The sequence below is a fragment of the Ranitomeya imitator genome, chromosome 1 (assembly GCF_032444005.1).
Source record: "Ranitomeya imitator isolate aRanImi1 chromosome 1, aRanImi1.pri, whole genome shotgun sequence".
Classification (NCBI taxonomy): Eukaryota; Metazoa; Chordata; class Amphibia; order Anura; family Dendrobatidae; genus Ranitomeya; species Ranitomeya imitator.
In genome coordinates, this window is record NC_091282.1 from 194,284,296 (window position 1) to 194,296,780 (window position 12,485).

Consider the following 12,485-nt stretch of genomic DNA (forward strand, 5'->3'; position numbering starts at 1 on the left):
AGCTTGGTTCTGCTCCCATATCTCATAGTAAGCTCTGTTCTGCTCCCTTATCTCTGTAGTAAGCTCTGTTTTGCTCCCATATCTCTGTAGTAAGCTTGGTTCTGCTCCCATATCTCTGAAGTAAGCTCGGTTCTGCTCCCATATCTCTGTAGTAAGCTCTGTTCTGCTCCCTTATTTCTGTAGTAAGCTCTGTTTTGCTCCCATATCTCTGTAGTAAGCTCGGTTCTGCTCCCTTATCTCTGTAGTAAGCTCGGTTCTGCTCCCTTATCTCTGTAGTAAGCTCTGTTTTGCTCCCATATCTCTGTAGTAAGCTCTGTTTTGCTCCTCTATTTCTGTAGTAAGCTCTGTTCTGCTCCCCTATTTCTGTAGTAAGCTCTGTTCTGCTCTCATATTTCTGTAGTAAGCTCTGTTTTGCTCCCATATCTCTATAGTAAGCTCTGTTCTGCTCCCATATCTCCGGAGTAAGCTCGGTTCTGCTCCCATATCTATGTAGTAAGCTGTTTTGCTCCCATATCTCTGTAGTAAGCTCGGTCCTGCTCCCATATCTCTGTAGTAAGCTCGGTTCTGCTCCCATATCTCCGGAGTAAGCTCGGTTCTGCTCCCATATCTATGTAGTAAGCTGTTCTGCTCCCATATCTCTGTAGTAAGCTCAGTTCTGCTCCCATATCTCTGTAGTAAACTCAGTTCTGCTCCCATATCTCTGTAGTAAGCTCATTTTTGCTCCCATATCTCTGTAGTAAGCTCGGTTCTGCTCCCATATCTCTGTAGTAAGCTCAGTTCTGCTCCCGTATTTCTGTAGTAAGCTCGGTTCTGCTACCATATCTCTGTAGTAAGCTCGGTTCTGCTCCCATATCTCTGTAGTAAGCTCAGTTCTGCTCCCATATCTCTGTAGTAAGCTCGGTTCTGCTCCCATATCTCCGTAGTAAGCTCTGTTCTGCTCCCATATCTCTGTAGTAAGCTCAGTTTTGCTCCCATATCTCTGTAGTAAGCTCGGTTCTGCTCCCATATCCCTGTAAGCTGTTCTGCTCCCATATCTCTGTAGTAAGCTCAGTTCTGCTCCCATATCTCTGTAGTAAGCTCTGTTCTGCTCCCTTATCTCTGTAGTAAGCTCTGTTTTGCTCCCTTATCTCTGTAGTAAGCTCGGTTCTGCTCCCATATCTCTGAAATAAGCTCGGTTCTGCTCCCATATCTCTGTAGTAAGCTCTGTTCTGCTCCCTTATCTCTGTAGTAAGGTCTGTTTTGCTCCCATATCTCTGTAGTAAGCTCGGTTCTGCTCCCATATCTCTGTAGTAAGCTCTGTTCTGCTCCCTTATCTCTGTAGTAAGCTCTGTTTTGCTCCCTTATCTCTGTAGTAAGCTTGGTTCTGCTCCCATATTTCTGAAGTAAGCTCGGTTCTGCTCCCATATCTCTGTAGTAAGCTCTGTTCTGCTCCCTTATCTCTGTAGTAAGCTCTGTTTTGCTCCCATATCTCTGTAGTAAGCTCGGTTCTGCTCCCTTATCTCTGTAGTAAGCTCGGTTCTGCTCCCTTATCTCTATAGTAAGCTCTGTTTTGCTCCCATATCTCTGTAGTAAGCTCTGTTTTGCTCCTCTATTTCTGTAGTAAGCTCTGTTCTGCTCCCCTATTTATGTAGTAAGCTCTGTTCTGCTCTCATATTTCTGTAGTAAGCTCTGTTCTGCTCCCATATCTCTGTAGTAAGCTCAGTTCTTCTCCCATATCTCCGTAGTAAGCTCAGTTCTGCTCCCATATCTCTGTAGTAAGCTCGGATCTGCTCCCATATCTCCAGAGTAAGCTCGGTTCTGCTCCCATATCTATGTAGTAAGCTGTTCTGCTCCCATATCTCTGTAGTAAGCTCAGTTCTGCTCCCATATCTCTGTAGTAAACTCAGTTCTGCTCCCATATCTCTGTAGTAAGCTCAGTTTTGCTCCCATATCTCTGTAGTAAGCTCAGTTCTGCTCCCATATCTCTGTAGTAAGCTCGGTTCTGCTCCCATATCTCCGTAGTAAGATCGGTTTTGCTCCCATATCTCTGTAGTAAGCTCGGTTCTGCTCCCATATCTCTGTAGTAAGCTCAGTTCTGCTCCCGTATCTCTGTAGTAAGCTCGGTTCAGCTCCCATATCTCTGTAGTAAGCTCAGTTCTGTTCCCATATCTCTGTAGTAAGCTCGGTTCTGCTCCCATATCTCTGTAGTAAGCTCTGTTCTGCTCCCATATCTCTGTAGTAAGCTCAGTTCTGCTCCCATATCTCTGTAGTAAGCTCGGTTCTGCTCCCATATCCCTGTAGTAAGCTCTGTTCTGCTCCCATATCTCTGTAGTAAGCTCAGTTTTGCTCCCATATCTCTGTAGTAAGCTCGGTTCTGCTCCCATATCTCTGTAGTAAGCTCTGTTCTGCTCCCATATCTCTGTAGTAAGCTCAGTTCTGCTCCCATATCTCTGTAGTAAGCTCAGTTCTGCTCCCATATCTCTGTAGTAAGCACAGTTCTGCTCCCATATCCCTGTAGTAAGCTCTGTTCTGCTCCCATATCTCTGTAGTAAGCTCGGTTCTGCTCTCATATTTCTGTAGTAAGCTCTGTTCTGCTCCCATATCTCTGTAGTAAGCTCAGTTCTGCTCCCATATCTCCGGAGTAAGCTCGGTTCTGCTCCCATATCTATGTAGTAAGCTCGGTTCTGCTCCCATATCTTCGGAGTAAGCTCGGTTCTGCTCCCATATCTCTGTAGTAAGTTTGGTTCTGCTCCCATATCTCTGTAGTAAGCTCGGTTCTGCTCCCATATCTCTGTAGTAAGCTCGGTTCTGCTCCCATATCTCTGTAGTAAGCTCGGTTCTGCTCCCATATCTATGTAGTAAGCTCGGTTCTGCTCCCATATCTTCGGAGTAAGCTCGGTTCTGCTCCCATATCTCTGTAGTAAGTTTGGTTCTGCTCCCATATCTCTGTAGTAAGCTCGGTTCTGCTCCCATATCTCTGTAGTAAGCTCGGTTCTGCTCCCATATCTCTGTAGTAAGCTCGGTTCTGCTCCCATATCTCTGTAGTAAGCTCGGTTCTGCTCCCATATGTCTGTAGTAAGTTTGGTTCTGCTCCCATATCTCTGTAGTAAGCTCGGTTCTGCTCCCATATCTCTGTAGTAAGCTCGGTTCTGCTCCCATATCTCTGTAGTAAGCTCGGTTCTGCTCCCATATCTCTGTAGTAAGCTCGGTTCTGCTCCCATATGTCTGTAGTAAGTTTGGTTCTGCTCCCATATCTATGCAGCAAGCTCCGTTCTGTTCCCACATCTATGAACCAGCCTGTTTTTAAAGCCTGTTATCTCTGCTACTTTTATGCAGTGGCCAGAGATTATTAGGGAAAAGGAGGGCCACCGCAACTGAAGGGCCACTGCCTTGTGATTGATCATTGCCCCCCAGGCTGAAAAATGCCAGCCAGCCCCTGATTGGAGCCATAGATAAAAGCGGTTTCATTGCAGCACATCGGTGTGGACGGAGCCCATACACAGCACCGAGGAGCCTCTTTTATAACCACAGACCTGAGCTGTTCTAGGAGCAGCGTCCATTGCAGGTAAAGCTCTTTCGTGTCGTTTTCTTGGTGTTTTCATATTCGGCCCCTTCTACAAAAATCGGTTTTGCATATCAGGCAATGGAGAGATTTGTGGTCATTGTGCAATAAAGACCTAAACCGGCCAATTCATTGTGTGATACTTTTCCTACACTAAATGCTCAATCCACTAAATCCATCAGGATGAATATGAGACGGGTATCTGCGTGAGGCCTCGTCGATGTCAAATCTATGGGAATCAGCGGCTGTTAGGACCTTGTTCACACTGATGACTGACAACACTCAGAAAAAGGGAACGAAGTCCGAGCTCCAAGGAATCACTGCAGCCGCCCAGCAACAGCACCAGAAGAAACGACTCTCACCGCGTTTTGAGTCCTGCGAGCCACCGTACCAGGATACGAGGCACTGACAGCTGACTGCCGATCACGTGACTTCTGCTGTCGCTTCACTTAGTTGAAGCAGGACCGGCGCGAAACGGAGCAGACAGGAACGAAGGGCTGAGCTTGTCACCATGGCAACAGCGGTATTCAAGGAGACTGTGAGGTAGTGTATTCTGTAATTACCGGAGGGGGAGTCTGCAGTCATGTCTGCTGCGTTACCCGTGCGGCACCACATGGCCAGTGTTCTGCTAATTCACAATGTCAGCGGTTCCTGAGCTATGAAGGCTCCTTTCACACTGCGCTCCGGCACCGGTCCGGTGGTCCTGTCAGGGCTTAGGGTCAAGCCCCCCGCACAATGGATTCACAAGAATGCGCCCATTGGCTATACTGGTGCTGGAGACGCATTGGGCGCCCTCGTCCGGTAGGCATTTACGTCCGGCGCACAGCAGAGCGCACTGTCAGCACCATCACAGTCGGCGCATACATCCGAATCCCATTTTGCAGGGGCTTTGGTCCTAAGCTCTGAGGGGACCAATGAACGGGCCCAGAGCGCAGTGTGAAAGCTCCCAACACTTGTCAGTCTCCAAGGCAAAGCGTGCTGCCTTAGATACCGACCACCGCTGCTAGACGGACGCGTGCGGCTTTAACCAGTGCATTGCTATTGAGCGTGTAAGCACTGTTGTGAAGATGACCAGGGATGCTCTGCTTCCTCCTAATCCCGGCCAGCTTACAGGCTAGACAGCAGAGGCGGTCGGTCTCCTAGGCAACTAGCTGTAAACAAAAGTGTTAATCTCAAGAACAGCTGCAAGTATCAGTAAGTGGTGAGTTGCAGAAGTGCTTGCTTTTACTTGCACTCTCCGACCGTTTCGAATCTGAAAAAGCAGGAATAACCCTTTAAGGGGCAAAAGAGTTTGATTAAGATTTACACACAGAAGTAGAATCAGTGATTGTATTCAGGAGCGGGAGACTGGCCCTCCCTGTACCCGGGAGCGGGAGACTGGCCCTCCCTGTACCCGGGAGCGAGAGACGGGCCCTCCCTGTACCCGGGAGCGGGAGACTGGCCCTCCCTGTACCCGGGAGCGGGAGACTGGCCCTCCCTGTACCCGGGAGCGGGAGACTGGCCCTCCCTGTACCCGGGAGCGGGAGACTGGCCCTCCCTGTACCCGGGAGCGGGAGACTGGCCCTCCCTGTACCCGGGAGCGGGAGACTGGCCCTCCCTGTACCCGGGAGCGGGAGACTGGCCCTCCCTGTACCCGGGAGCGGGAGACGGGCCCTCCCTGTACCCGGGAGCGGGAGACGGGCCCTCCCTGTACCCGGGAGCGGGAGACGGGCCCTCCCTGTACCCGGGAGCGGGAGACGGGCCCTCCCTGTACCCGGGAGCGGGAGACGGGCCCTCCCTGTACCCGGGAGCGGGAGACGGGCCCTCCCTGTACCCGGGAGCGGGAGACGGGCCCTCCCTGTACCCGGGAGCGGGAGACGGGCCCTCCCTGTACCCGGGAGCGGGAGACGGGCCCTCCCTGTACCCGGGAGCGGGAGACGGGCCCTGCCCCCGTGGGAGCGGGAGACTGGCCCTCCCTGTACCCTCAGTCCCGGATGTTTACAGTGAGATTTTTAGACTGGACGGTCATTGGTAAATTGTCCAGTCCCCCGTGTTCTTATCTGTATTATGCCCTTGTCTCTTCATCCCGCAGCTCTGGATGCAGAGCCACCTGCTGCCCCCCACAGGCCTCACTGACTACTTCTGTCATCTACTCATTCATGGCCGACGTACCGACGCTAGCAGTGAATGCGCCGCACAACAGGGGCAGCGGATGCACTTTTCCAGCACATCCGCTGCCCCATTGTCAGGTGCGGGGAGGTGGGAGCGGAGTTCCGGCCGCGTATGCACGGTCGGAAATGGCGGACTGTTAGCAGCAAAAAACATTACATGTAATGTTTTTTGCTCCCGGCGGTCCGCCACAACACGGCGCAACCGTCGCACGACGGTTGCGACGTGTGTCAATGCGTCGCAATGCGTCGCTAATGTTAGTCTATGGGGCAAAAACGCATCCTGCAGACAACTTTGCAGGATGCGTTTTTTCCCATAAACGACGCATTGCGACATATTGAAAAAAATGCTAGTGTGAAAGTAGCCGAAGTCATGGAGAGCTGATAGAGCCTGTAGGGCATGGGGCATTATCACCACAGGGCCACATCTACTCCTTTGAGACACTTCCATGTGATTCTTCCAGAATGCTGCGGAGGTGCAGTCATTGTGAAGTCTGACGTCCGCAGACTGATTGGTTTGCACCTACTGTTCTCTCCTGCCATGTTCCCTTGTGAAACTAGAGCAATCACTGTCACGATTCACACCGTGACTGTCAACAGTATGTCACGGATCCGGGTGGATCTTTGGCCAACACACGGCTATCACATGTGCAGGGGGCTTATCTTAGTTATCCCTCCACTGCTACAGTGTGATGAAAACACACAAGGTTATTGACCTCTTAGTTTACTGCAGGGGCTTATTTTAGTTATCCCACTGCTCTGCAATATAACACGAACTGCAGGTATTTATGTATATCCTGCTTTACAGTTCCGCTTGAAAACTTGCAGCTTTCTGGCGCTCCCCTTACCCTCAGGTCAGATTAGGTACTGCTCCTAGGGTAATTAGTCGCCAGAAAGGCTGCCTGCTATGTACTGGCTATTGGGCATGCTGCAGCGAGGCCATATAACTACTCCCACTAAGGCAGGAACAATAATTATCAACACCACCGTTGCTACAAAGACTCCCAAAGGCACAGAACAAGGTATGCTGCCAGCAGCTTCGATTAACGGGGCCGAAGCTAGCCCAAAACAGTAGTGTAATTCCCTTCCAGAGACTAAGAGTACGTTTTAGAGCAGGAGAACGAAACTAGTAATTTAAATATTTTACTCCGAAAGATTAGGCAGTGTTTATAAAAATATTACAAGGATGTTACAATAAGAGACAATTGAAAGTATGTACAAAGCAATTTTAAAATAACAGGGATTAAATGATAAAGTAACACTTACATGTGCTCAGATCATTTCAGGCAAAACCATTCTGGTAGGCGGAGCCAAATATCCCAATTCATGAGATAGTCTTTCTATAGTGAGATCCCAGGCAAAAAAAAACCTGAAGGCAGGGTGAAGTGCAGAGACTTATACCTGGTCGGCTGTGACATCACTAAAAAGGCTGATTTCCTTGAACCGTCCCCTTTCCTCAGACTACAACATTTAACAGCAATTCTTATAATTCTCATATCTTCGCTCCAGAACATGTCAGAATCACAGCACACCCCTCATTCATCTTCTTTTTCAATTGGCTTTCTATTGGTACCAAATTCGTCCTAGTTGTTCCACGTGGTTCCAGAGAAATCCGTACTTTGTACCCGTTGGGATTAGAGGCTCGTGCTTTCAGTGTTTGGCAGATCTATCGATGGACGTTAGCAATATGTACTTATTATTTTGCTAGCCCAAATTGGTGGCTCAATATCTTACTATATTAGAACAAAGAACCTCCTGTCTTAAGAGAGATATCAGACCAGTTTTAGCTGGTACAATTGTCTTGCAGCTACAGAGGTCGTAAAAATTCTTTTGGTGGGAGGGAATGAGGGATTTGGGACACACACACACACACACAAACACACACACACACACACCTCAGCAAGCAGAAACACAGAGAGAAAGGGGGTTAGAGCCCACGGTGTGCTAACAGGGAAAACTAATAATCATATTATACATTATCGTGACAATCACGTACGTAATTTCTCATAGTTTTGAAGATCCCGGACATTTAATTTCCAGCTCCTTATATTCCTAGAATCGAGCTGATTTCATTGACCGCTTTTAGCCGTCTCTCCCACAGGTTTACTAGGCTCCAGTAACATTTTTGCCCTTAATGTCGCTCAGGGCTGTACTGCTGACACACATGGAAGTGTAAGACCCCAGACTAAAAACAAAATCCAGCTTGAATTGCGAGGTTCTGGACAGTGATTTGTTATGTGGGGTAATACGTGAAGGGAACAGACATCCCACTGTCTCTGGACTTTATACTAGTTGCAGTCTCAGTACTTTTGCAATTCTTGCTGAAATGTGTGTGTGTGTGTGTATATATATATATATCTTTATAGGAACAGATGTGTCGGTCACATGATTTTGTGCCACTTACCAATATGTAGGTATTACAGGTTCTCCTCCAGTATTTGTTAATGCAGATTTCCCCACAGACTGCATGCCCTCCTGTCCTGAAAATGTCTGCTGATGGAGAAACATGTAACCAGAACTGTCCATCAGCCTCCTCCAATTCAATAGCACCACTCATGGAGAAGCTGCTTTTTAATTGGGGGAGGATCATGGACAAGTCGGCTACACGCTTCTCCATCAGCAGCTATTTTATAGAGTTGAGGGCTGTAGAATCTCTAAGGATGTCTGTACTGACAAGTGCAGGAGAACCTGTCATCAGTGGTGTACGAGCACCAGGCCCCCGCCCGTCATCCTAAGTTCAACTCTATCGGCATCTTGGATACCGATACAGTTAAAAGTAATGTGAGAGGGAGCGTCAGCTGACACTCCCTCTTCAGTCTTTGGCTGCCGTCACACTAGCAGTATTTAGTCAGTATTTTACATCAGTATTTGTAAGCCAAAACCAGGAGTGGGTGATAAATGCAGAAGTTGTGCATATGTTTCTATTATACTTTTCCTCTAATTGTTCCACTCCTGGCTTTGGCTTACACATACTGATGTAAAATACTGACCAAATACTGCTAGTGTGACGGCAGCCTTTCACACTTGGCGTCTGACGTCTCACCGCAGCGGGCACGATGATGTCCCTACATGGCGCCCGCTGTTCTGAGATGTGTGGGCAATTCAGAATGCTCACTGCAGAGACCGAAGCAGCAGGGGAATGAGGAGGGGTGAGGAGTTTTTTTATTTTTTATGTGGGAGTACATTGTGGTGGCCGTAATACTGTGTGGCGGACTATGGAGAGTGCATTGTACTGTGTGGAGGACTATGGAGACTGTATTGTACTGTGTGGAGGACTATGGGGCGGGCATTGTACTGTGTGGAGGAATATGGGGAGGGCATTGTACTGTGTGGTGGACTATGGAGACTGCATTGTACTGTGTGGTGGACTATGGGGAGTGCATTGTACTGTGTGGTGGACTTTGGGGAGGGCATTGTACTGTGTGGTGGACTATGAGGAATGCATTGTACTGTGTGGAGGACTATGGAGACTGCATTGTACTGTGTGGAGGACTATGGTGAGGGCATTGTACTGTGTGGTGGACTATGGGGAGTGCATTGTACTGTGTGGTGGACTATGGGGAGTGCATTGTACTGTGTGGTGGACTATGGGGAGTGCATTGTACTGTGTGGTGGACTATGGGGAGTGCATTGTACTGTGTGGTGGACTATGGGGAGTGCATTGTACTGTGTGGTGGACTATGGGGAGTGCATTGTACTGTGTGGTGGACTATGGGGAGTGCATTGTACTGTGTGGTGGACTATGGGGAGTGCATTGTACTGTGTGGTGGACTATGGGGAGTGCATTGTACTGTGTGGTGGACTATGGGGAGTGCATTGTACTGTGTGGTGGACTATGGGGAGTGCATTGTACTGTGTGGTGGACTATGGGGAGTGCATTGTACTGTGTGGTGGACTATGGGGAGGGCATTGTACTGTGTGGAGGACTATGGAGATTGCATTGCACTGTGTGGAGGACTATGGAGACTGCATTGTACTGTGTGGAGGACTATGGAGACTGCATTGTACTGTGTGGAAGACTATGGGGAGGGCATTGTACTGTGTGGAAGACTATGGGGAGGGCATTGTACTGTGTGGAGGACTATGGAGAGTGCATTGCACTGTGTGGAGGACTATGGAGACTGCATTGTACTGTGTGGAGGACTATGGAGACTGCATTGTACTGTGTGGAGGACTATGGGGAGTGCATTGTACTGTGTGGTGGACTATGGGGAGTGCATTGTACTGTGTGGCGGACTATGGGGAGTGCATTGTACTGTGTGGCGGACTATGGGGAGTGCATTGTACTGTGTGGCGGACTATGGGGAGTGCATTGTACTGTGTGGAGGACTATGGAGACTGCATTGTACTGTGTGGAGGACTATGGGGAGTGCATTGTACTGTGTGGTGGACTATGGGGAGTGCATTGTACTGTGTGGTGGACTATGGGGAGTGCATTGTACTGTGTGGCGGACTATGGGGAGTGCATTGTACTGTGTGGTGGACTATGGAGACTGCATTGTACTGTGTGGAGGACTATGGGGAGTGCATTGTACTGTGTGGTGGACTATGGGGAGTGCATTGTACTGTGTGGCGGACTATGGGGAGTGCATTGTACTGTGTGGTGGACTATGGAGACTGCATTGTACTGTGTGGAGGACTATGGGGAGTGCATTGTACTGTGTGGTGGACTATGGGGAGTGCATTGTACTGTGTGGCGGACTATGGGGAGTGCATTGTACTGTGTGGAGGACTATGGAGACTGCATTGTACTGTGTGGAGGACTATGGGGAGTGCATTGTACTGTGTGGTGGACTATGGGGAGTGCATTGTACTGTGTGGTGGACTATGGGGAGTGCATTGTACTGTGTGGCGGACTATGGGGAGTGCATTGTACTGTGTGGCGGACTATGGGGAGTGCATTGTACTGTGTGGCGGACTATGGGGAGTGCATTGTACTGTGTGGCGGACTATGGGGAGTGCATTGTACTGTGTGGCGGACTATGGGGAGTGCATTGTACTGTGTGGAGGACTATGGAGACTGCATTGTACTGTGTGGAGGACTATGGGGAGTGCATTGTACTGTGTGGCGGACTATGGGGAGTGCATTGTACTGTGTGGCGGACTATGGGGAGTGCATTGTACTGTGTGGCGGACTATGGGGAGTGCATTGTACTGTGTGGCGGACTATGGGGAGTGCATTGTACTGTGTGGCGGACTATGGAGACTGCATTGTACTGTGTGGAGGACTATGGGGAGTGCAGTGTGCTGTGTGGAGGACTATGGGCAGTGCATTGTACTGAGTGGAGGACTATGGGGAGTGCATTGTACTGTGTGGAGGACTATGGGGAGTGCAGTGTGCTGTGTGGAGGACTATGGGCAGTGCATTGTACTGAGTGGAGGACTATGGGGGGCTGTGTGGGTGTCACAGTTGTGTTATCATACTGTGTTGGGGTCACCATACTTTGCTGGGGCAGTTGAGGTTGGGTACAGTAGGGTCATCATACTATGCGTGTGGAAGAATTCACTGTGGGGGTATCATACTGTGTTATGGGGGGCACTTTTGCTGGCATCATACTTATGGCTACAATGAAAGGGAATCTAGGGTTTTCTTTATGAGTAAAATTACTTTGGACTCCAGATTTATGAGATATGCTATTTTGTGACCCTGCCAAATATTAGAGCTTAATATAAAACTTCTGCTATGGGGCCCCATGATTTCTATGTGCTGCCTGTCATAATTATATATTAGTAAATGACACAAAATAGGCTGAACTGGATGGACAAATGTCTTTTTTTCGGCCTTACTAACTATGTTACTATGTAAAATCTTGTCCTCAACACATTTGGTAAAATATTGAGAAATAATCCCTGATCTGCTGTTATCAGCTGCGGCGGTGGCCGGATGTACACAGTGTACAAATGGAAGAGCACAGCTCTGTACTCGGATTAGTGTCTGCTGCAGACCGGCTCCTAACTAAAAGATGTAGGCGTTGATTTGCCGTACTCGGGAGTGGCCACTAATCTGTGTGCAGAGCTGTGGTCTTCATTCAGCCACTGCCGGAATCGATAACGGCCGTTCAGTCAGGATTTGGGCGTTCCCCACAAGTATCATAGTGGATAACCCCTTCTGACGAGAAGCCGTCACACTGAATACGCTGAAAAGGCCGTCTAATCTGCAGGCAGGAGGAGCTGAACAGATTGATATGTCGGTTTGTGAAAACAATGCTTAGCATAACCTGAGTTTTATTCATTGAAATCCCCTCTCATTCTGGGATCAGGAGTCATGTGGGCGGTCCTAATCAGTTAATGACACCTGTCTCTATTCTCTTTTATTTAGCAAGGCTGTAGATCACAGCCTATTTGACTTCTAATCCCAGAATTTTTGTTTCATAAATCAATATGAAACGTGAAAATTGAAACTTTGTAATATATCTTAATAGAGAAATCGGCTTCTTCCTCCACCAGGGCTGGTCATTCATTCTCAATGTACAAATAAAATCTGTTTTCAGTGAACACATACTTTCCCATTACTGAGACGGTTGGTGCTTTTAAAATTCTATGAGGGGAAGGAGAAGCGAGAGGCAGACAGACATTCTCCGCAGGTTTGCATGAAATGAGTGTAGATTCTCCATAGAACCTTATAAACACCAACTGCCACCTCCTGTCTCAGCGATGTCCCCTAAACTGAGCATGAATGATCAGTGCTGAGGGGGAAAGAAGTGGAAATCTAGGATACAGATACATTACAAAGTTTCTTATTGTCACAAATACTATTGATTTATGTAAAAGAAATAAAAGACCCAACATTTATTATT

General features: G+C 48.5%; 1 protein-coding gene across 6 annotated transcripts in view; it reads left to right on the forward strand.

The window, feature by feature from the left end:
- The first annotated feature begins 3,935 nt into the window (after nt 1–3,935).
- COMMD10 (COMM domain containing 10) overlaps nt 3,936–12,485 on the forward strand; it is a 484,751-nt gene continuing 476,201 nt past the window's right edge. For 5 of the 6 annotated variants that reach the window (XM_069753211.1, XM_069753251.1, XM_069753220.1 and 2 more), the window contains exon 1: nt 3,948–4,084. In XM_069753211.1, coding sequence (XP_069609312.1) covers nt 4,053–4,084 — 32 coding nt within the window. In that variant the 5' untranslated portion in view covers nt 3,948–4,052. Of the gene's footprint in view, nt 4,085–12,485 lie in introns of all 6 variants that reach the window. The other variant, XM_069753243.1, reaches the window with a different exon arrangement.